This window comes from Myiozetetes cayanensis, unplaced genomic scaffold (assembly GCF_022539395.1).
Source record: "Myiozetetes cayanensis isolate MyiCay16 unplaced genomic scaffold, myiCay2020 scf22, whole genome shotgun sequence".
NCBI classification, from domain to species: Eukaryota; Metazoa; Chordata; class Aves; order Passeriformes; family Tyrannidae; genus Myiozetetes; species Myiozetetes cayanensis.
The window spans coordinates 2,462,065-2,486,326 of record NW_026087434.1 but is presented as its reverse complement, the minus strand read 5'-3'; the positions used below and the strand labels follow the sequence as shown (position 1 = coordinate 2,486,326).

Here is a 24,262-nt window from a genome sequence, read left to right as displayed (position 1 = left end):
GCAGAAGCTGCCAGGGACAGACTGTGACTTTATTCTGTCTTTAAACATAGCAAATGGCATCTTCTCTAATATCACTGCAAAAATACTTTGCCTGGGTTAAAATAGTATGTATATACTGTACAAAGACATAAGTTTAATATCTCTTCCTATAAGTACATTTATACACATAAAACAGCATAAATTAGAAAAGGGACAAAAATGGGTATATAAAATTCTGGTTACATACAAATCTGATTAAATTAGCATTTACACTGTGGTTCTAACATAGGGTTTGTTAAACAGAGCAATGTGCATACAGTACATTGACACCCCACCCAATTTGTACAGCACAAATTAAACCAGGGGCTATGACAGGGCCAGGTACTCACTCACACACACTGTAGGAGAAAGCATGGCCCACCTCAGATTTTTTTCTTTTCTTTTCTTTTTTTTTTTTTTTTTTTTTTGTTCTCATCTTGGGGACTCTCAGATGTGTTCTTCGAAATTCCTGGCTTTTTCCGAGCGCTCCCGACAGCCTGTCCTCCGTGGATGTTTGCTCCTCATCACGACCTCTTGGCCTTGCCCGGCTGACCTCCACGGCTCAGGATTATCTACCAAAATCAAAACAGAGCTGCCTTACTTTTCCCAGCAACAGGGAGCGTTTCCAGTTGGTTTTACGCACATGGGAGGAAAAGGGGGAGGGATGTCCCGCAGTGTTTTACTTTCCATTCAAAGGCAGATTTGTGAGAGGTTTATTTATTTACTCTCTTCCCCCTCCCCTTCCCCCCCCCTCCCCAAATTTACAGTCCTGGGAACGGGAACCATCTGGTTTGATGATAAGTGTGTCTTGCCTCTGGCTGGCATTGGGCTGAGCACAGCCACGCTGGTGGGAGTGAAGCCCATTTGCCTCGCTGAGTCCTCCCAAAAAGCTCCGCTCTGGCATGGCAGGAGGGGACAGGCGTGTGCTGGGTATCACCATGTCTCTCTGGATGGATCCCAGAGTAGGACACCCACGTGTTAGACAGCATTAGGACAGGGAAAGCCCAGCCCAAGGACCAGCAAAGCCTCTGAGTGAAAGAGTGAAGCAGGAGCAGAGAAGAACATGCAGCAGCAAGGACCCTGATCCAGTTCCCATCAGCTACTCGTGCCATGGAGACCCTGGGGTAAGATGTGCCCCTGCTCCTGGGTGAGGCTTGGGCAGCGCTGTGGGGCTGCTGCAGCACCTCAGGCAGGTGCTTGTGGGCACCAACCATGAGCCCAGGCACAGATCCCCCCTTTCCCAGCTCCAGCCTTGCCGGACGTGACCTGTGAGGGATGTGAACCTGGAGCCCCAGCTGGGCTCTCCCAGCTCCTCCTCCCAGGAGTTTCAGGACCATCACTCGCTTGGTTTGGAGGCATTGACACAGGACTGCATGATTCCCAGGGGACCTAAGATAATGTACTGATAAGCTGGGCTTAATCCTGCAAGCCCCAGCTGCCCAAAATGCCAGTCTGATCTACCAGGGCAGGAGCAAGAGGCCATTCAGGCTCTGCCAAACTCATTCATCCCCCATGAAACACAATTACAAGTAGAGCTTCACTGGAAAACCTGTGGCCTTTCCTCTGCTAACAGCCAGTTGTTGGAAAAAAAAAATCACTTAAAATAATTAGTGTCCATATCCCTGCAACAGGATGAGTGAAACCCCATCCAGCAAACACCGAGGAGGAATCTGGGCAACCACAGAGCCAAAGGTGTATCTGCAACCTGGTTTCTTGTATTAAGCTCCGTGGTTTGGAGCAGCAGAGGGGTGGGTGGACTCCAGGCTGGGGTACTGATTTCTCCCCCTTTGCAGACTCCCCCCTGAATTTCTCCTTCCTACAGGCAGCAGTGTCCTTTGGCAGCACAGCAAGCTGCCCAAACCATTTTTGGAGTAGCCAAAAATCGATATGAAAGAGATGGGTTTTAAGAGTGACAGAGTATCAGTGAGGGGAAGCTGTCTTTGAAGAGGTGACCACTCTATGTAATGTCACCTGACTTAATGAAATGGCTCTTTTGATAAAGCCTTCTCATCACCTCTGGCCCCTGCAGCCAAATGCAGGCTGGATCATGTTTGCCTGGAAAAGCACCGAGCAATCCGCTGGAACAAATCACCTTTCCTACTGAATCCCAGGATATTTAAGAGGATTCCCTGGCTGCACTCCTCAGGTGCACACAGGCCGTGCTGCTTGCAGAGTCCTGTAGGATTTCATCTGCCAAACCTCACAGCACTACCCCAGAACTGTTCTGACCATGCCTTGGTGGGAACAGCCACTACAGTGGGTCCCAAAAGTGGAGCTGGCCAAGTGATGCCCTGCCTGGCCCAACACACACACCAACAGCTCCCACCACCACTGGAAACCTTCCTCATTGATGCACCCTCAGAACAGGGGCAGCTGACCAGAAAAACAGCTGTAATTGCCACAACCATTTGCAGCCAGAGCTGGGTTTGACTCTTCCCACCCCGTGAAACCTCCTGACCCTGCAGGGCGAGGGCTCCGCAGCCCCCTCCCCACACATCCTGCACGGCACCTGCTCCTCACCCACGGCTTCAGCCCACTGTCCACCTCCATAACACCTCAGTCCTTCCTGCCTCACATCAACAGTGACCTGGGAGTGCTTAATCCACCCCATCAATGCAGGAGATGTCATTGAACTGGTTTAACCTCTTGCCACGGGATCCTTCTGCAGTCCTGGCACAAATCAGCAGCAACATCCACGTTCCCTCTTGTGAGGCCACTTTTTACGAGTCCTCCTTGGGCTTCTTATCTCTTCTCTGATCTGTCCCTCCTTCCACTTAATGAAGAGGCAGTTTCTGACAGACTTCATGTCAGGCTGAAGCTGTTTTTCCTCACCCTTTAAGAGTTGAGCCTCTGAAGTCTCGCTTGAGGTCAAGGGAAGACAAGATGTTTCAAAATGGAGAGGAACTGTGGGGTTTGAGCACTGCTGTTTCTCCAGAGCCATGTCTGAGTTCAAAGCCATACCGTGGGCTGCGGGTGAATATTCCATTTTGTCACAAGTTTTGAGGTTTTTTAAATGTCTTTTTGTTGCACACTGGAAAACAAACAAAACCCTTCCCATGTTTCCGCAAAGCAGAACGCTGTCAAAACATTTTTGTTGGATAAGGTCAGGTTTTCTGTCCCTCCTTCTCCACACAGGAGCGGTGACCGACGCCTGAAACCCCCCTCGGACGCGTCATCGAGACCGAGTATCTCAGTGCTGAGAAAACAGCCAACTTCAGTGAAATTCAGAGCACCAAAACATCCTGCCCAGCTCTCCTTGTGCGCTCACCCTGCGAGGGGCAAACCCAAAACCCGACTGCAGGGCCTTTATCTGGAAGGTCCACTCGCTAAGCCACCGTATCGGGGAGTATTTCCCTCCCACACCTCCTCCTCCCGCACATCACACACGTCACTTGCTCTGCCGGGTCGATGGCAGGATTTGGGGAGATCAAAGTTCATTTAATGAAGCACCTGCTGTGGTACAGCAGGGGTCTGGGGCTGCTTTTGCACGGCCCAGCCCCAGCAGGGAGGCTCGTTCAGGAGCAGCGTGGTTCCTGCCTGCTGGGCATTCGCTTGTCCCCGAACCACAAGTTCAAGAGCAGGTTCAGCAGAAGGAAACAAAGGATTTCTCTCTGGCCCTGCTGCTCCTTCCAGCTTCTCCGTGGCCACACAGCTTGACCAGAGGGGAGACATTTTAAATTTCCTTCATGGCTAATGGTGTGGGACAAGTAGGAAACCCCTGCTCCCAGTTTGCAGCAGATGAAGTTAGAGGTAATGGAAGAGAAACGGTCTGAAGGTTATGTGACTGGAGCTGGATTTAGGTGGTGTTTGTTCAAAGGGAGTCATGAACCAGTCACCTTTTATCTAAGCAGCACTTTGCATCAGTTAACAGGAACGTGCCTTACAGAGGTCAGCTCAGCACATGGAACAAACCCTGGGATAAAGTTTTTACTTCCTCCTTTTCAGGCAAAACTCCAACAGCAGGATATTTAAAAACCAAGTAAGGGATTCCAAAGCCTGTCAAGGCTGCAACCTGAAATCCATTACAATATTCTGCTGTATTAATGCATTACTGTTATGAAGACACCACTGATTACAACCAGATCACAGCACAGACCAACATCTGTCCAGTTAGGGGTTAGATACTTAACACAGTAAATGAGTGTGGAATAGGAAAAAGAAGCCAGAAAGACACTGCCAGGCTTGAGTTAGATTTAAAAATCCAGTATCTCCTTCCAAGGGTAACTGAGAAAGTGCCATATAAAAATCATAAAATGGTTTCAAACTCTCTTGCTCCTTTCATCTTTGTACTTGGAAAAGGAGTTTTCTTCTCAGTTAGCTTGGAAATGGAGAGTCTGGTGAGGTTCAGGTACATTCCAGCTGCATTCCATAAACTAATACAACTGACTGTAAATGCAACAGGGAGTATTAAGTTTTTATTTCTAAATGATGGTATTGTTCCAGTTAAAACTAGTCCTGGGAATACTAGAAATCTGCTCAAGGCACAAAGGCTATGTCTGCATCTGGCCATAGCAAGTTTGTTCAGATCCACCTCTAATTAACAGGTTTGATCATCTTTGCCCCATCCCCAGATGCCACTTAGTGGGGGTGTCACTTTCCTGGCACTGTCCCTACAACTAATTCAGTTATTTTGGGCTTCACAGCGAGCTGGGACAAGGAGGGGGCAATGGGATCTCTTCTGCAAGAGGTTACTACTTCCTTCTGAGCACGAGGGCTGAGCTGCAGTTTTAGGGGTCCCGAATGCTCACAGGAGGGAACTCATTCTCATCGTCCAGACAGACCGGTCCCGTGGCAAACTCGTGCTCTGGGATCACCTCTCCTCGCAGGGCCCCGCCGTCCTCCGAGTAGCCTGCCCAGGGAAAACCACAAAAAACGTTGTGGGTGAGTGGATGGAAGGAGGCTGGAAACAAACAGCAGGCACTGTGCCATCGCCTCTTTAGCACAGAGCTCTGGGGGACTAAGGAAAAGGAAGGTATCTCCATCGGCAGTATGGATTAGGGATGGAGTAATGGCAGCTTTCCTCCTCCTACCGTGAACGTGAGCACCGATTTCAGAGTAAGATCTACCTGCGTGTGGACCTTAGATTAGGGAATATAGTAAGATAGTCACCCAGTGTTTCCCTGCAGCAGTTTATTGCTGGCTTTGTGGGTAAGTTATAACAGGTTCAGAGGATCTGTAGCGACGTCGCCACAAAAACAGTGAGACCTGACTTCTACACCCACGGGTTCAGCTCCTGGAAACCACCTGGCAGCAGCTGCTGGCTCACAAACTGGAGCTCAGGTGTGGCTCCTGCTCTGCCTTGGGCCCATGTGGCACAGCTCTGCACCAGGAGGAGCAGTGCTGGCACAGGCTCCCAGGAAAGCAGAGCAGAAAACACCCGGCCTGTTTTTGTCACAGGGGATGAACCAGGTGAGCTCCAAAGTCCTGCTGCCCCGGTTTGCACTGCACAAGAGGTGATTCTGGTTGAGCCCTTGGAATCTTGCACCCTTTCCACTTTGCCCCAGGTGGCCTTGTGGCTTCTGCCCAAGGCAGGCAGATGTGCTTACCTGGCATGGTCGAAGTTGAAGGCACTGTACTTGGTCTGGCTACAGTTGCTGCATAAGATTGAGGTACTGGAGGCTGAAGGTCGTTTTCTTTGTTCTCCTCCAACTTTCCTGAGCCAAGCAGACTAATTTTACAGGAGCAAGAGAGGGAAGAAGAGTTAGTTCTGATCCCAACTGTTCCTCCCCAGCTCCAGATAAGACAAGCCCATGCATCCACGTCTCCTGAAGAACATCACCCATCCACACCACCGCATCCGTGCCCTGCCTGCAGCCCCAGCAGTGCTGCAGACAGGGGAGCATTGTGCTCCACAAGGAAAGCAGGGGGGAAGCAGGAGATAGGGAAAGCACCACTTCGGCTGGAGGACAATGCTGGCACGGGAACAGAAGGCAACAGATTGACCACAAGAGCTTTAGGTTACAAAGGCAAACAGTGTTTCTAATCACAGGGGGGGCTCCGAAGGGCTTCCAACAGGAGAGGACTAGATGGGAAAAGCAGCCCTGGCTAGTTTAGGACGGAGTTTGAGCAGAGATATCGTGTGATGTAATGCAGCTCATGACCCAAGGGCCCTTTTCAGTCCTCTGATGCTCCGAGGAGCCCACATGACAAAGCTGGGGGCAGGCGGGCGGCCGGCGCGCGCTGGACAGCGCAGCTTTGAAGTGCTTTTGTTTTGTGGCTTTTCAAAAAGCTGCTGGCATTTCCCTGGCTGGCAGCCACCTCCCGGCTCAGAGCACATGTTGCATCTCACCCCACCCCAAAGGCTTCACATCTGGAGCCAAGGAGCCCCAGATGTGTGTGTGTGTGTATGGAGTTACGTGCTCCATGGAATTTGCATACGAAATGAACAGGCTCTGCTTCCACAGAATCACTGAATCACTGGGGTTGGGAAAGACCTCCAGGAACACTGAGTCCTGATCTCCACCTTGTCAACAAACCCAGAATGCCAGGTCCTTGAACACCTCCAGGGATGGTGACTCCACCACCTCCCTTGGCAGCCCCTTCCCATGCCTGACCACCCTTTCCGTGAAGAAATTCCTTCTGCTTTGGCACTGGAGAAGATCCCAGTGTCACCTACCCCCAAAATCAGCTTTCCATCTCCCCCTCACACCTGGAGAAGATGCTCTGCTCTCCTGGTCAGCGCTCTCTGCCAGAGGCATCTCCTAAGGCACAGCCTGCCCACTTCTGCTGTCTAGGCTGAGATATCCCACAGCTGCCAAGGAATCTGAGATGTCTCTGATTTCTTCTGCAAGAAGCCCCTTGTCCTTGCCTGCTGATGTGGTTCCCACCCACACCTGTCAGACCAAGCGCCTCAAATCACAAAGTCAGTTCTAACGTTCCTGCTCCACTTTGTGCTGTCACAGGTGAGATTTCCCTTCAGGTTTTAAAAGATCACCCTCTGCTTGAGGTGTGGCTGCAGGAACAGTTACCTGTGATTCTTGATTAAGACACACTCCCCTCCATCCTGTGGGTCCAGGTTGTAGATATAGAGATGTCCATCTGATGTCGTCACCAACAGCCGAGGCAGCTTCTGAATCCTGGTGAGAAAAGCACCGTGAGCCGCCAAAAAAACCCTCACACACCGACACAGCACCCACACCGCGTGGCCTGCAGGCACAGGGACGAGGTAAGGGGCCAGGGGGGTGGTGTTTGGCAGAGACAGGTGTGCCTGGCACGGGGGTGCAGTGCCAGTACGTACGTGGAGAGGGCACAGATGTTCCTCTGTCCGGAGATGTTCAGGCGGACGGTGGCAAAGGCTCTGTCCTGGCTCATCATGCCCGACACCTGAGCAGGGAGGTAGTTGGTGGCAGCCTGGAACATCTTCCCCATGTAACCACTCCAGGTTGGAGGCTCCTCTGGCCGGCTGAGGGGGTCACAAGGCGGCATCAGTGGGGTCGCAAAGCATCAGGGACAGAGCACATGGTCCTGATCTCGCACCGGTGAAGGGTTTGTTTGGGGCACCTGCGCGTTGTGCACCAGACTGGCTGGATACACAGGAAGGAGGGACAGTGGAAGCTCATAAAGCCAGAGCAGGCCTGGAGAGCCTGACAGCAGGGATGCAGAGTGTGGCTGTTCAAGGACTGGGTCCCTCAGGACACAAAGCCAAAGAGTTTGCAGCTGGTGCTGCTCATGGAGAGGACGTGGTGAGGACATGGAGGCCAGCTGTGGAGAAGCAGACCTTTGAAGCAGAGCCAGGCAGGTTAAGCCAGGCTAATCCTCTCACCTGTCCGTGAGATGCTCCAGTTTGAAGATGTGCACGGTCTCCGTGTTGCTGGAAGCACAGAGGAACTGGGAATCCATGCTGAACACCAGGGAGCTGATGTTCACGTACCTGGAGCCAAGCAAGGACAGCACTGGTCACTCCATGGCACATTGCTCAGGGCAACTGTTGGGTTTGGCTCACAGAGAAGAGGATGGGGAGGAAGGAGACCCATCCACCCTGCCCAGCTGCTGCTGAGCCCGTGGGCTCAGGGACCAGCACTTCTCTAATCCCTTTGCTCAGCAGATCTGGGGGTTGCCTCGAGCTAGTGACAAACAACCAGAGAGGTGGAAATGTCCTTGCTCGCAGAGCTGCCTGTGGAGGGAACATCTGTGCTGGCCTCATTAAACCTTCTGGTGCTGCAAAGGCCAGGGAGGACATCCAAAGGGCTGGATAGTGGGCATACCCTGCGGCATCCCCTGCGCAGGCTGAGCAGGGACAGGGTGTCCGATAATTTTGGGGACTTCATTATTTCAAGTGAGAAACAAAAAAGGCCAAGGTAAATGGAGTGACTCCACTTCTGTTCCCTGCCATGCCCTGCTCTGTGACACACAGGGAATCACTGAGCTGGCCTGAGGCTGCCTGGCACAGTGACATTTCGAGCTGATACGTTTGCTCTTGTTTTCCTTCTGCAAAAGATGCCAAAGGCACCAGGATCTGACGCTGCCCTGCCCCTCTGTTTACATTTGGGCTCCTGGAGCCCTCTGCGTGCTCGTCACCCACAGAAGAATGAACTGACCTTTTCATCCCCCGCCGGAATTCATAGAGCTTTTGCCCCCCAGGAATGGAAAATACACGAATGACTGTGCCCTGCAAAAAATGCAAAGGGAAATATCACGCAGGAGCAGGCCAAGGAGCGAGAGCCCTTTCCCTGACACACCCAGGAAACTCAGGACGTGCGAAGGCTCCTCCTGTTTGCCAGCTGGGCTCCATCTGATCCCCGTACACTGGCAGGGTATCCCTCAGTGCCCCTTCTCTCCTGGCTGTGTTTAAGCTCAGAGGTCCTGATGCACCAGAGCTGGCTGGGACCCCCCTGCCAGCCCTGGGCAGAGGGAGGGTGTTTGCAGCCACGCTCACTCACTTTTTCAGAAGCACTTGCCAACTTGGAGCCGGTGGAGTTGAAGGCGAGAGCGGCCAGAGGCCCGTCGTGGGCAGGGATGGTGCAGGCTGTTTTCTGTAGGGCAGAAGGCAATGTGAGTGCAAAGGGACATGTTTCTCCTTGGACTGTGTGTGAGGGCAGGGCGTTCCCTGCCTCGCACCCTATCCAGGCCTGCTGATAGGGATTCATGAGATTGTACTGTGCTGATGGTATCTCTTCAACACCCTCAGCAGTTTATCTCTGCCCTGCCTTGTGCTCACTCCCCACCTACTGTGGCCACTGTGATTACAGACAGCTCACCTCAGGGGCAGAGAACCTCAGCTCCCCGCCTCTCCAGGTTTCAGGATCACAACTGCGCCCTCTTGGAAGCCTGGCACGTGTTTGTGAGGATCAGAGCTGGCCTCCCTGCATCTCACTGTGCTGCACAGCGAGTCCTGCTGCAGCAACACCTCCCTGGTGCCTGCAGGGAGCCCTGGCCCTCCCTGCACCTCTCACAGCAGCAGTGACAGTGTTTTCCCCCTGTGCTCTGCTCCTCCCCTGCTGCAGATCCTCGGCTCCCGCTGCACGTACGGAGCCACAGCCTTATGTAACCCAAAGCCCTGGCATAAACAGCAGATAATCATGACCCTGCATCCAGCCAGGGACAGGTTTCCTGAGGGGACTTTGGACACTTTGCCCTCTCTGTGACTTTGGGTCCGGCATCCCTTCCAGCCCATGGCAGAGCAGCTGCTCCAGGTTCTGTGCTGTGCCTGGAGCAGCTCCAACGCTTCCTGAGCTACACTGGTCACATCACTCCCATGGGATACGCTGCTGACGCTCCTACAGGAACCCCAGTGCCAGCCTGGCAGCGGCCCTGGGGCTGCAGGGCAGTGGGTCATGTTTTCCTGAATATCTGCACTGGGAGATGCCCTGATCTCAGAGGCTGTCAGCTCCGAGCACGGAGGGGGATGGGGAATGTGCCTCCCAGGCAATTCCCTCGCAGCCCAGCTCGGTGGAGCGTATTTATTCATCCTTCCCCAGGGCCCCGTTGGCTTTGCTGCGGCTCTGTTTGTTTTCAGGCGGTATCCAAAGGCCGGGCTTCGCGCTTACCAAAGTATTTCCGTCGTAAAGCGCGATCTCTCCGCTGGTCGCGCTGCCGGGATAAGCCAAGTAGGAGTTGGCGTGGTTGATCGAGAGAGCGCACAGACCTGGCAGGGAGAGAGGGACACGGCTCAGGCTGCGTGCTGGGGGGAGGAGGAACGCGCATCCACGGCCACGGGCACGGCAGGGGGCTCGGGCTCTGTCTCATTTTGGGACCGTCCAGCACCGGGCGTGGAGCGCTGGAAACGCCTCGGCCGTGGGGACACCTGGTGGCATGGGACAGAACGGCTGCCTGGGCCCTGCCAGCCTCCTGCCAGACACTGCACAGGTCCTGTCCTCCATCATCCCCTTGGAGAAGGCAGGAAGATGTGCACAGGGTGCAGGGTGCCGGGTTGGAAGCTCAGAGGAGCAGCACAGCGTGGATGCGGCCCCGCCACGCAGCCTGGCATGTGAAGGCTGGCAGGGCAAGGCAGTGCCCTTTCCTTCTGCCCTGAATGGAAAAGGGAAGCAGAGAAAGACAAAGGAAATGCCCCAGCTGTGCAGGGAGCTTCCGGCTGACAAGGAACTCGAACGTAGCTAAATTTCAAGCACGGGGAGAATTCTTCCCCTTAAGAGCCGTCTGGTTTTGTGCCAACACGAGCATGACGGTTCCCAAACGCCCCTTTGAAAGGGAGCAGGAACTACAGGATGAGACAGGGATGGATGGATACGTGTGCGGGTACATCCACCCGCCTGTCCCCCAAGTGACCTCGGAAAAGAGCATCCCTTCCTGCCTCTCATTTCTGCTGCTGGCCCGGGATCCATCCCGGTGAATCCTGTCACACACGGAACGTGTCTCACTCGCTTCCTGCGCCACATCCGCGCGCTCACCGTCCTCCCAGATCCGACCCAGGGCTCCGGCACGACCTGAGCTTCCTGACCCGCGCCGGGGGTCCCACCATGTCCCACGTGCGGAGGAAGCCGTGGGGTTAAAGGCACCGGGGGTGCTGCCACGGCCCCAAACAGGACACCCACACGCCGCACGTACACGGACCGTCCTGCCGTGCAACCCCCCGGGTCAGGACACGGCCCTGGCCCCGGCCCAGCCGCGGGGAAGGATCGGCCGGAGCTCTCGCTTTAGGTCATTGTTTATAACTAAACAAAGAGCCCTGGAGGCAGCCAGGAGCTGCAGGATCAGCCAGGGGCCCCAGGGATCCACTCGCCGTCCATCCAGAGTCATGTGCACCATGCCAGGGATGGCGCACCGGGGAGAGGCACGAGGAGCGCGGCGGGCGAAGTGCAGGCAATTAAAAGGCAATTAAAGAGGGAGGGATGGGAGGAAGGCAAAGACAGCCCAGAGACTTTGCTCGTGAGGAGCATCCTGTCTTTTCCGGATGGTGTTCCCCCAGCTCAGGCAGCACGGGGGGGATGAGCACAGCCCTTTCTCTCGGAGGAGGGTTTAGGGACGGCTGGAGCGGAACAAAGCGAGCTCTGAGCGGCTGGTGTGAGTCACCCGCTCCCTCTGCTCCCGCCTGGCCGGGAGAGGCGGGCGGGAAACCAGGCCAGGGCAAAACACAGATGTGAGTGTACTGGGCTGACCTCAGGGACACACAAAGAACAAGGATCACCAGGGCCACGGGCAGCCTTTGAAGGTGCTCCTCTCCTCCTATCTCCTGTGGCAGCCCCACAGCCATGAGGAGGGTTGGTGCCTGCAGCGGTGGGCTCAGGAGGGAGGAGGGAGGCAGGCACCGCTCAGGATGGCACCTCTGGGAGTGCCACATCACAGGTGGCTTCCTCAAGCAGCATGGAAAAATGCTACAGTGTCTGGGAAGCCCGGCCTTGCCCCCAGGCCAGCAGGTCCAGGCACATCGGGGGCTTGGGGGGAGCCACATGAGGTGGTGTCCAAACCTGCAGTCATTCCCCAGATGGAACACATGCCACCACGAGCACTGTGACCTCCTCAGTGCAAATCCTGCCCCTGAGATGAACCACATGAAAAACAACAGACTTGGCCACTGTGGGCGTTTTCCTCTCCTGCACGGAGAAGGCTGGACTGGGAGCCAGGTGCTGGCCAGGCACAGCCAGAGATCTCACAGGGACTGCCTGGTGTGGGTGCAGCAAACCCTGGTCCTCCCTGTGCTGGTGTTACTGTGCCCAGGGCACACAGTTCAGGGGTGGTGGCTTTTTTGTGCTCCTACATCCCTCTGGCACAGATCCCCACTCCAAAAAGGGTTGTACAAAGAGCAGTGGACTGCCTTGACCTCCTGGACACACCATCCTTGGGGTCAGAGCTGGGACCAAAGCAGATGGCACAGGGACAACAGGAGCAGGCGTGGCACCACACGGGTCACTCAGCTCATTTCAGTGACAGCTGCTGCAGTAAAAGGGCTTTAAAGCACTAAGCCCATGTGAAGCCTGTGATCCTCAGCAGCCCAGTCCTGCCCCAGCTGATTGCTGCTGCTCTTAAACCATGACCTGGTCCTCCAGCCCCGCTGCAGAGCAGCTCCAGGCCCGGGTATCCCTGCCCATCCTGCCGCTGCTGGCCCTTCTCGGGAAGGTTTTAAACTTTAATTATATTTGCAGCGTTTAGTATGTTTAATCCTCATGGAGAGGCCATCTGTTGAGACCTGAAGTAGGTCAGGGGAGCTGCCTGGGAGAGCATCCTTTGAAAGCCCAGAAGCCAAGCGTGAGCACATCAGCAGCTTCCCAAGCAGCAGCCCATGAAATGATGCTGCAGCTGCGACGGGCCGGGATGTCACAGCCACGCAGGGCAGCGCTGCCGTGGGCACCCTGCCAAGATTCCCTCTCCACAGCTAAAAATAACTCCTCTCCCATCAGCAGGAAAGCCGGATTCACCCTGGGCCGCACAGAGAGGATCTGTCCTGAGGCCACCTGCCCTGTCCGTGGAATAATATCAGGTGGCAGCCCAGGGCTCCTGGGAATTCCCCAGCAGGGAATTAGTGCTGTGGGTTCTGGCTGTGGGTTCTGCCCTGGGTGATCTTCACAGCACGGATCACTCTGGGAGCTGACCCCAAGGGGAAGTCAAACCCTGCTGCCCATCCCTGCTCCTCTTTCATGCTTCTGCTCAGGACAGAGACGGGTTTTGCTCCAAACAGAGCCAGGTTTTGCTCAGGATAGAGCCAGGTTTCTGCTCTCCCAAGCCCATGGATTGCCTCCCTCCATTCCTGGCTCCCCAGTACTGAATTAGGATACACAAGCCACAGCCTGGTTTAAATTCTAACCCGAGTGTTGTGGCTCTACAAAGCTCCCTTTCACACAGTTCTTCCACACTTACCTGTTGTGTTTGGAGGTGTATCCAGGATAGTCTTCAAAAGCTTCATGTCCTTAATGTTATGGATGTAAATTGACTCCTCCAGGCAAACAACCAGCCTCTGCAAGGACACAAAAGGACATGCACAGAACCTCACCAGCACGGGCATGCTGCTCCCACAGTGCACTAACCCAAACCTCTGGTGTCAGAGAAACTCAACAGGAATTTCTCACACACCAAAATGTAGCAAAAATGGGATCTCTGCTTCTCCATCCCCTCTCACTGGACAGCATTTGGGTTTCTGAGAGTTTTTGCATCTGACCTTGCTTTAGAAAGCAGGTAAAACATCATGATGACGTCTCTGCTCCTCCAAGGGCTGATCTTCCACATCCCCAGGAGCAACAGGAAGGCACAATCAGGGTTACACCCCACCACTGCCATCTACCCCTACCCCAAATTTTCTTAGCAGTTCTTTTCAGAGCAAATTACTCTTTGATCATAGAGACCTGGCTGCAGAGAGGCTGCAGTCCTGCTTGTCTGTGTGCCTCCAGATGGGAACACAGGCCTTTTGCCCTGACTTTTTCTTGATTTGGGAGCAAATATTGCTGGGCCTGCCACTGCTGCCAAACCTGATGCATCTGTTCAGCACATTGATGCTCCCTTCCCATTTGGAATCAGCCAAGGGCAGGAAAGGCAGAAAGGAGCAGGGAAGCCTGATGCAGTGACCTTAGCACTGGGCCACCATCTCTGAGGCCGCTCAGCTTTGTGTCTCGGTCTCAGATCTTGGTCCAGATCTCTCAGTGTTACCACGGTGAGGTTTTGCACAGAGGCTTTTTTTGGGACCAAGGCTTTGGGTCTGGCTGAAGGGTTGTGCCTCCCAAGCCCAGCAAGTGCACAGCTTCACCTCTGCTAGTGCCAAGTGTCCAGAAACCCTGAAAACCTCCCAATAAACACCGAGGGCCAGACTCCATCCAGGCTCCTCAAGCTGGAGCACCCAAATCCAAGTACAGGAAGCCTCCACCTCTTTAGAAATGAGGCCACTTATTTAGTATCTAAATGTGGAGCTTAGTCACTAACTTGAAACACCCACATTAGAAAATCTTTGCCTTGCTCCACCATTACTCTCAGATCAAACTCTTTCCCACTTCTATTCCTGCTAACCACAGCATCTGGGGCTGTGTCAGAGCCATTTTGCATTTCCAGGAAGACTTTGCCTTTTCTCCAGTAACAGCCATCAACTTTGCAAGCAGAGTAATATTTACACAGCTGATTTCAGCAAAGCCACCATGTGCCTTCCCAGAACGGGCTGCTGTTGATGTCCAGGTGAAGGGAGGTTTCCAGATGATGGCAAAGCAGCAGCCAGAGATGTTGGCACCCACAGGGACAAAATCCAGGAAAGTGATGGGTTTGGGAGGTGAAGAGGCAAAGGAGGTCTGGACAAGCTCACCAGGAACTGGAGAGGGCTGGTTCTCTCCTGCCCTCCATGCCGAGGTCAGTGGGATGGGATTTATCCTCTCTGAGGACACAGATGGAGCCTCAGAGGAGGTGCTGGTGCTGTGGTTGCTCCACGGGGTTAAGGCACTGCTAATTGTACAGAAATCTCACCAGATTTTTCTTTAGTTTGACACAGATCAGGTTGGATAACTGAGCTGTGTTTTCAGCCAGAAAAACACCTCAAACCTCTCCAAAGAGCTCAGCAGGGTTTCATCAGCGAATGAAAACCCAGGGAGGTTTCAGGAGCTTCTCACTGGTTGCACAGCACAGATTACTCCCCACCTTGAGACAAATCACACCTTAACACACTTCAGTTATCATGGAGCTTGGAACAAAGAATTCCTATGGATCAACAACAACTGAGGGACTTGCTTGTTGGCACAACAAGGGCTTTTTTCACAGAGAGATCAAATTGAAATATGCACTGTTTGTTTGAGACCTGTTCCTGGTTAGTTTATTTTCCTGTGTTAATGCTTTGTGTGGGATCTGTCCTCCTGTGGACTTCCAGTGGAGCACAGCTTTTCTCCAGAAGCCCAGGCAAGGGTTCAGGTGTCACACCACATGCTGAACCTGACAGCCACCAGTTTAACTCTTGAACGTAGATTATAACAGTGATTTCTCTTCAATCTACCCAAATTGCACCAGGGAATGTTTTGACTGGATTTGGGGGAAAATTTCTTCATGGAAAGGGTTATTAAGCATTGGAGCAGGCTGCCCAGGGCAGTGGTGGAGTCCCCATCCCTGCAGGGATTTAAGAGACACGTGGATGTGGCACCTGGGGACGTGGGGCAGTGGTTGGACTCTGTGATTTCACTGGTCTTCTCCAACACAAATGACTCTCATATTCCATGTTTCTAAGCATCTGTAGCATCTTCAGATCTCTCCAGGTGTGTCTGTGTTACAGCCAGAGGGTGAGCTCAGCCCAGGATTTGAACCCAAGCTCCCCACGCAGCCAAAGAACGTGAATGCAAGGCTGGGATTGTGCATCCCCTTCAGGCAAACTCCAGAGCAGCACATGGGGAATAGCCTGAACTTATTTTACTCGCACTAATCCCCCAGAGCTGCTAAGCAGAACCTCCCAGTTTATTTTTATACACACACACAGCTATCTGCAATTCAAAGGAAGTCCTTCTTTTGCCAGTTCCATTGTAAGTTTAAGTGAAAAAAATCAATTTAGGACAGATTTAATTGTAGTACAGGAACTCTTGGTCAAAGGCAGCTTTACTGGAAGCTCAACCCAGAGAGTCCTACTGCAGGTCTTACTGTTGCTAACTGAGGAGAGCTGATTATATACAATTACCCAGACTGCTTATTTCTTCATTGTAAAATGTCCTCTGCCTCTTAGGGCATATACTTGGAAAATAATTATGGACAAAAGGAAAAGATGACTTAAAAACCTCCAAAAGGGCTCAGGGCTGCACGAGGCTGTGTCAGTTCAGAGAATAACACCCTAAAAGCCTTCTTCTAAGTGGCCTGGATGGATTTTATACCCTTAAAAGCAAACCAAGGCTGCTAGCAGTACTGGAGAAGCAGCCTTTTGCCTCATCCACGGAGTTCAAGCTACTCCTGGGTTTTGTTACCAACTTTGAAGGTCTTATTTGCAACCAAGATGGCAGAGGCGGGCCTGGAGTCAGGATGTGGAACCCACGGGAGGGAGGGGAGGTGAAAAGGTGTTTTTTTGGCAGGGCTGCACCCTGAATAGGCAAGAAGGCAGATGACAAAGAGCCTTTGTGTAACTGCTACGAAAACAAGGACTTGGCCTCGTTTTACTGCAGGAAGGAGTTGTGGCAGATGATAATCCACAGCCCCTGCTCCTGTCACCGGGGCTGGAGAGGAGCTGGTAGGAGAGGACAGGCACCCACCCCTCCAGTGCCACCCACAGTGTCCCTGCAAACCTCCCCAGGCTGGTCCCAGCTGGAAAGGCAGCACCAGCAAAGAGCCAGAGCGGGATAACTCTGGATAACCCCCTTCCCTGGCCTCTCACCTGACGGTTCAGCCGGATGGACAGGATGTTACTGGAATAGCTGTAGTTGCAGATCTCTGTGCCTTTCTTGAAGTGGTAGACATTCATTTGCTGTGGCTTGGCATGACTGACCACAACCACAAGGCTGCTGGAGAACAGGCGCTCCACGATGTAAACATCTGGGATTTCATCTGGGCACACAAGGAAAGCAAGGCAGGGCCTTTCAGCTGGGCTGGTGGTTGGTTTGAGAGCAGCAACAAGACTCAGATCAAGAGGGAACGGGGTTGGAAGGCTCAGGGCAAAGGTGCCCAACACCTGCTTTTGTGATAAGTGTCTCATGTCTGGCACAAAGCAATTAGTTCAAAGCAGGAAAGGGTTAATGAACACTCCCCTGAAGGCTGAAATTAAGACAGTGCTGTTGTGCCTACCCAGGGCAGAGCCCTCCAGTTGAAGCCAATCCTTGGGCCCCCCAGCTGCAGTTAATCCTTGGGAATGGGATACAAAAAGAGGAGCTCACAGCAGTCTGGCCAGGGATTTTCCTGGAGGGAAGGAGCAGACTGGGGCTGCTGAGGTAAGGAATGAGCTGTGTGTGGCTCCCTGTTTATCCTGTGTGGTGTCTGGTTTCCTCCCAGCCTCCCTGGGGGAGCAAACAGTGGTTTGGTGAGTCTTGCAGAGGCTGTTTGGGATGACTCCTGTTGTGCTGAGAAGGCACCATTGCAGTGGTCCTGGTGGGCCTGCACCCCAATCCTCAGGGGCTGTGATGTCCAGTGGAGGGGGCCCTGAATGATGCTCAGTTTGGGCTGTGCTGGGGTCCAAGGGCTGCCCCACAGCTGTGATGTGGGACTGCTTGTGCCTCAGCCCATCACCCTGAGTGTGACCCCAGCAGGGATGTTTCTCTTTGGCCTGGCTGGGGACAATCCAAACTCCTGAATAGTTTTTGACATAAATCTGCAGTTTGCTGCTGTACAGGAGAGCAGCCTGGACTCTGCTGAGATGATGCAGCTCTGTCTGGTTGCTCAGTCTCCTTCTATGGCCACTAAGAGGGAGATGAGCCTCTCCCAGCTGGGAAGTGTTATCTTTAGAGCATCTCAGCTGAAACACTTCTGGCCTGAACCAGACTGGAGTCCATGCTCCACGAGGCCAGACTTGTTTGGGGCTGTTAAGTGTATTGCATGCTGCTCTGAGCACAGCTAATAACTGCAGACCTGCTGTGAGTGACCTTCTTACACGGGAAACCTGTTAAAAACATCTTGCTTGTAAATACCACACTGGATTAAAGAGCCTGTGAGTTGTCCAGCAGCTGTGCTGGGAGCCTGTGGTCTCCTGTCCATGCATGTCAAACAGGCTAGTGGGGAGCTACCTCTGCATGCTGGTTTTCAGCACAAAGTGCTGCTGCCAGACTGACAGCAGTGGAAAAGAAGCTGGATTCTAACAGTGCTGAAGGACTCCCACAAGTTTAAAGTGCTGCTTGGTCAATAATCCTCCCCAGTGAAACAGGACACTTACTGCTTTCATGGACCTGGTCCAGTTGTTCCACAGAACTTAAGGAGAAAAGTCTGTATCCAGTTGTGGTTCCAATTGCCAGGGAGCTGCAAAGACAAAGCAAAAACCTGCTAGTTCAGATCTTAAGGTGACAGGAGGAGCCCCTGCAGGGATGGTGTGCTGATTTTGACTGGAATACAGTCTTTTTTTTTTTCCATATTAGTTTGTGTGGGGCTGTGTTTTGGGTTTGTGCTGAGCACAGTGTTGATAACAGGAGGATGTTTTCATTGTTGCTGAGCTGTGCTTGCACAGAGCCAAGGCCTTTTCTGCTCCTCACCCCACCAGTGGGGAGGCTGGGGGGGCACAAGGAGCTGGGAGAGGGGACACAGCCAGGACAGCTGACCCCAGGGATATCCCAAATCATATGGGGTGTAAAGATGGGATGAAAGGGGGAAGTTTGGAGTGATGGTGTTTGTCTTCCCTGTTATCCATGATGGAGCCCTGCTGACCTGGGAATGGCTGAGCACCTGCCTGCCATGGGAAGTGGGGAATGAATTCCTTGTTTCACTTTGCTTGTGTGTGGCTTTAGCTTTAAATTATCTTCATCTCAGCCCATAAGTTTTTTTGCTCTTCCCATTTTGTGTCTCTCTCCACCCCACTGGGAGTGAGGAGCTGGCTGGGAGGAACTTAGACCCTGACACAGAGGAAGGGGGTCATTCCTGGCACAGTGGTTGATCTGTGAAGGCACAACTTCAGTTCCCCCTCTCAACCTAAACCCAAGAATCCAGTTTTCCATCTGAGGCTGTTGTAGCCTACAAAAGGCACCTTATCCCTGTGAGACAGGGGATATCCCTGAGCAAACTCCTCCACTGCTATGGTCCTGTGGCTGCTGGAGGGACAAACAGTTCCACATCCACCTGGGAGGCTGCAGACAGGACCTTTGGGACACAGAAGGGGCTGATCCACCTGTACTGGCACAGTGACTTGTCAGGGCTGGGGAAGCTTTGCTCTCACTGTTAAAGGGTGCTAGAGGTGCTGTCTCTGCTCAGTTCCAGATGTGGAAAGCAGCAGCATCCAGGTCTCAAAGCAGCCAGCCCATAATACTAATGCACAGCGTTGGTGCCGGTGGCAGCGACCAGCAGCTTCACGTCAGCAGCACCTCGGCATCCCTCAAAGCACCCTTTGTTTGGACACACCAATGCAAAGCAGGGCTGCGAAGGGAACGACATTTCCAGGTGCGATCTGGGTTATCTCTGATCCTTATCTCGCTGCCCGGGACCTGGGCTGGGACTGCCAGGGCTTCAGCGCCCCGGGAGCTTCCTTGTCCCTCTGGGAAACGGTTCTGACACTTGGAGCAGGTGAAGCGCCGGTCACCGAGGGTGCGGGGATGGGAGGAAACTCCCGGGAGGCTCCCGGGAAACCCTCCGGCACGGGCTGCTCGCCAAGAGCCGGCTCTTGGTGGCCCCGGGCGACCGACGTGGCCACGCACCGGTGCGCGGACACAGCCCCGGGACCACGTCACCGCCCTGCCCATCCCAAAACGCTTCCCAAACTGCGGATGGGAGGGAGGGAGGGAGGGAGGGGGATGTTTAAAACCCAGCGATCCCTCTGCGCTTGTGCATCCCTCGGGACCCGAGCCGGGGGCATCGGGGGTGTTTACCCAGAGCCGGGCGTGGCCGGGGGATGAAGCGCCTCTCCCAGCGATGGATGGGGGTGGGGTGGGGTCAATCCTGCCGGGAATGCCGTTCCGAGGGGGCAGGGTGCTGGCCCCGCGCCGCGCTCCGGGGGCCGCGGGGGCCGCACCGGCTGTTCCCGGCTGCCACCTCCCGCCCCGCCCCGCGGCTGCCGCCCCGCTTACGTGCAGTCCTGGTTGTAGGAGAAGCAGCCGAGCGCCGGCGGGGCCCCGGCCGCGGCCTCCATGGAGCGGGCGCGGCGCTCGGGCCGCTCCGGCCCCCGCGGCCGCCGCGCCTGCCCCGCCCCGCAACGCGCCGCCCATTGGCCCGCGCCGCGCTGATGGACGCGCCGGGCGACCAATGGAGAGGGAGCGGTGTTGGGGGGGTCCCGCCCCCGGCACTGACGGATCGGGCCGCGATTGGCTGGCGCGGGGGAGCGGCCGCGCGGGGCCACGTGGTGATGTTGTGGTTGCATCAGACGCGCGCGGGCAGATTTTGGGGATGGGGGGGGGGGGAACATCTGGGCGGCACATCTGGGGCAAGGGCGGGTCCTGCCGTGGTGCCAGGGTGGGAGACGGGACTGCCTTTAGGGCAGCGGTGGGCGAGGAAAAACCGGTGGTGACACCCCCGTGACGCCGCTGCCCGGAAAATCAACAGCCCTCGTCTCCGCTTCCTTGGATAAACAGCGCTTTGGAGAGATTGGTTTTCCCCCTTTTTTACGGCGTTGACATCATAACCCTGATGGCATTCTTGCTCAGCGCCGCTGCTGCCTTGTGGGGTGGAATCTTCCAGGGGAAACAGCAAGGAAACCAAACCCCAGGGCCGGTCGCTGAACGACAAACGTTCCACGAGCCAGGGCGATGACTTTAACAGCGCACGGCAAGGCAGGGGCAGAGCCTGCAAACCCCCTCATTAGATGAGTAATGCTCATGTGAGCGCTGAAGTCATTGGCCCCACATCACTTGATGTGCACCGCAGGACTCCTGGAAAAAGAGCCACAGGCAATACCATCTCCATGAGGCAGATTCCGTGTGGACACATCCATCTGCCTGGATTAACCCCCCCCTTTGCAGCGTGTGGGCCTTCGAGTGTCTGTAATATTCCCCTGTTACAGGGTTTGAAACCTGCAGCTGAGAGGATGATTGGTTTGGGGGAGGAAGTTTGAAAACACCCAGCTTCAAAAGGCCACTTTGGAGGGAGGTGGATGGTGGATCATCCCTAGGACACAAAGCACGGGAGTGACACTGCAGGGGAATAATTTGAAATACATCATGTTTGGGAGGGAAAACATCTCCTGTTCAAAGAGGCCTAGGGGGAAGTTCTAATAAAACCCAAAAATACGAAACAGAAAAAGCTGGTTTTGAATGTGCTGAAACTGTCCCTGTGGAACAGCACAGTCTGATTTTGAAACAGGGATGTCAGACAGAAAATGGGGTTGTGGAGCAGGAAAAAGTTTAAAAACAAACCCAAGCCCCCTCCAACAAACAAAAGCAGGGAGACAGTGCCTTGTGTTTCAAAAAGCAGTTTCTGAGCAGTGGCTACAGTTGGATTTTGCTGCTTGGGCAATCACCATGGTTTTAAAATGAAACCTTGATAAGGCATCTGAGACTTGGGCAACACGGTTTTTGTAGCTTTACTGATGCAACCATCAGTTGGTCAATCTTCCTTCGAGTCATTGCAGTGGCTGTTTAACCAGCAGAGGTGGGAGAAACAAAGATTTCTTGTCCTCTGCTGTCATGAAAAGCTGTGGTGGCATTTGGAGCAGGAGCTGCTGTTGGGTGCAACCATGTCACCCTCATGGATGGGGCTGGAAGAGCAGGGCCACCATCAGGGCAAGCTTCTCCTTTGGCTGGAATGGCTTCCATGTGCTAGTGAAGTCTCACAGAGCCCTTGGAAGTCTCAGGATCTGTGCTGTGGAAGTTTGGAGCACTTGGGCTTTGGGTGTGAAATAGAAGCTGAGGTTCTCTGTGTGGAAACTGTGAGTGTTTCTGGTTAAAAAAATGAGATGTCTCTGATGCCTCAATCACAAAGAAACAGCTGAAGTGTTTCTTCAGGAACCCAGCTTTGGAGGAAGGTGGTAATTAGGGTAGCAGCTAAATCCCAGGATTTTTCTTGGGATCTGGGTGTGTGTCACACCTTGGGAAAATGGTCTGGCCAAGGCAGCAGAGAGCCATGCCAGACACCAGAGGGACTGTCCTTGCTCTGGTGCACATGTTTGCTGGGAAGAATATACCAGGAGTTGGCCTCCCTTTCCTGACAATCCTGTGACTGCAGCAACTATTGACAGGAACAACCTCAACTCAGTCATTAACTCTAAACCCAGTGCAGAGTGTGCCCTGACTGGGAATATTTCTCAGTGCTGACAATGTGGTGTGACAGATGTTGGTTTGTGATCCCCACCCTGGCTGTTTGCACTGAGGCTTTAAAGAGGAAACAGGAGTTGAAGGAGCTGGGAAACCAGTGCTGTGCCCAGAAGGGCCTCTCCCAGCCAGGGCATCCTGCCTGCTGCCATTCCACATGGGAAGGCTTTGGCACCTTTTTATGGCTTTTAGGCTTTTGCCTGGCTCACTGTTTAAATTCCAGCTAAGTTCTTCCCTCTCTCAGGTAAAAAAGTCTGCTCCTGCTGATGTCTTTGGTATTTTAAATCTGCTACAAAAGAATAATAATAATTTAAAAAGGCCTTGGCATAGCTAAATCTGTTAAATATCTGATATTCCTGATAATCGGGAGCTCATTGAGGAACTTGGGACTGCCAGGGGGAAAATAGGCAGGAGGGAACAGGCAAAAGGGGAATGTCTAATGGAAACCACTTTTTGCTTGTGGAAGGAATGGAAAGAGGTGCCACAGAGGTGTTTTCTTTGCTCTTTTCTGTCCCCCTTCCTGAGTGAATCATGACTGGGGAGGTGGAGGAGGAAGAACGGGCTGCAACCCCAGTTTTAGGGACTTTGATAGCATGAACTGTGGAGCACTAAACTGCCAATCCCGGCTGTTTTAGGATCTCCAGACTGACAATAAATGCTGCCATCTGGTGCCCCGAGCCCGGCTGCACAAGGGGTTCGTTCCAGGCCAGCATCAGTTCATGGTGATGCTTCCACGCAGGACTCGTTACATCCTGCTCTGGGGATTATCCCATGGATTATCTGCACCTCCCTGAGCAGGAGAAAACACTGACATCAGAGAGAGTCGAGCAGTCCTGCTAATAGAATGGTATAGAAAGGAAAGTGGAGGTGTGTGTGCCATGTGCACACAAGAAGTCTGGTCACACTCTGTTTAAGGTACAGAAATTGGGAAAGATTCATGGAGACCTTGAGAGCCACGTGCTGGCACCGACACCACCCGGGTCAGGGAAGGACAGGAGCAGCCCTGGCAGACCCCACAGCCAGTCTGGATGTCACCAAGGTTCTGAGAGCTTTGCTTCTGGTAGTTTTTTCCTTTTGGTTTTAGATTCCAGCCCAGTCCCAGATCCTGCCATGGAGGGAGCTGTGTTTGAGCAGCCCTTTCAGACGTGCTTGACGAGGTCAGGGGAGAGCTTGCAACCTATTGCTGCACTTCCTTGTGAGTTGGATTAATGCTCCTTATCTTGTCCTGGCTCTGGCAAATACTCCATTTCCCTAAGTAGCATTAGGACATCACACTCGCCCTGGTCATGGATTATCTCAGGGGCTTGAGACACTGCTCACAGGAAGGGAACACACTGAGGGGGGTTGTCCTCCTGTCTCTTTGGTCTGCAAACTGGACTCTTCAAAGTCTTGGAGCGTTTTCAGCTGAGAACCACAAGACCTGTACCACAGGGAGCAAAGGAGTTAAAGCTGGAAAGGGGAGAGAGAAATTTGTACCTTCCTTTTAACTCTTGGAGACAGTACTAAGTGTAATTCCTCTGTAATTATTTAAAGATCAAAAAATGTTCTGACGTGAGAGCTCAGAACAAGTAACTTTGCAGGGGGGAGACTGGGAGCACCAGGAGGTCCTGACAGACAGAGGAACATTGGATTCAAACCACACTGGATCAGTTGTCCTGTGACTGGCCCAAAGCTTGTTCAAGCAATTCAATTACTGATCCCCATTACTGGAGCAGGCAAACCTCTCATGAGCCTGGATTCCTCCTCAGCCCAGAGGGTGCTTTTATCCTCGTTCTGCTGGAGATGGAGCAAGGCTAAGTGACTGACACGGGAGAGGCTGGAAATCGGTAGCAGAGCAGGAAACTGGAGCTACATGTCTCCATCTTCTTGCTGCTTCAGATGTAAGTGTTACAGCTGGAGGATGAAGAAAGGCTCTATCTTATTCCTGTGGGCACACAGCGCAGGCCAAGCAAGCCTGAGCTGACATTTCAAAGACCTTTTGTTTTTCAAGTGGGTTCCTTCCATCTGGGAAAATGTTCTATTATCTTGGGGGGGGGGAGGCAGCA

The 24,262-nt window shown here is 53.5% G+C and overlaps 1 protein-coding gene across 2 annotated transcripts; it reads right to left on the bottom strand.

The window, feature by feature from the left end:
- Window positions 1-8: 8 nt before the first annotated feature.
- On the bottom strand, window positions 9-20,170 carry WIPI1 (WD repeat domain, phosphoinositide interacting 1). Of its 2 annotated transcripts, none has more exons than XR_007629372.1 (13): window positions 20,043-20,170; window positions 18,209-18,291; window positions 16,724-16,893; window positions 13,270-13,366; window positions 10,005-10,102; window positions 8,898-8,990; window positions 8,556-8,626; window positions 7,781-7,888; window positions 7,256-7,420; window positions 6,987-7,094; window positions 5,565-5,686; window positions 2,662-4,867; window positions 9-590 (listed from the first exon to the last, which is right to left on the bottom strand). XR_007629372.1 is itself a non-coding variant. In XM_050319273.1 (13 exons), exons 1-13 carry the CDS (start codon window positions 20,102-20,104, stop codon window positions 543-545), a joined length of 1,326 nt encoding a protein of 441 aa, XP_050175230.1. In that variant the 5' UTR covers window positions 20,105-20,170; the 3' UTR covers window positions 9-542. The 2 variants fall into 2 exon arrangements, 1 of the variants encoding a protein (XP_050175230.1); XM_050319273.1 differs by having other exon boundaries at window positions 4,767-4,867.
- Between the last annotated feature and the right edge of the window lie 4,092 nt (window positions 20,171-24,262).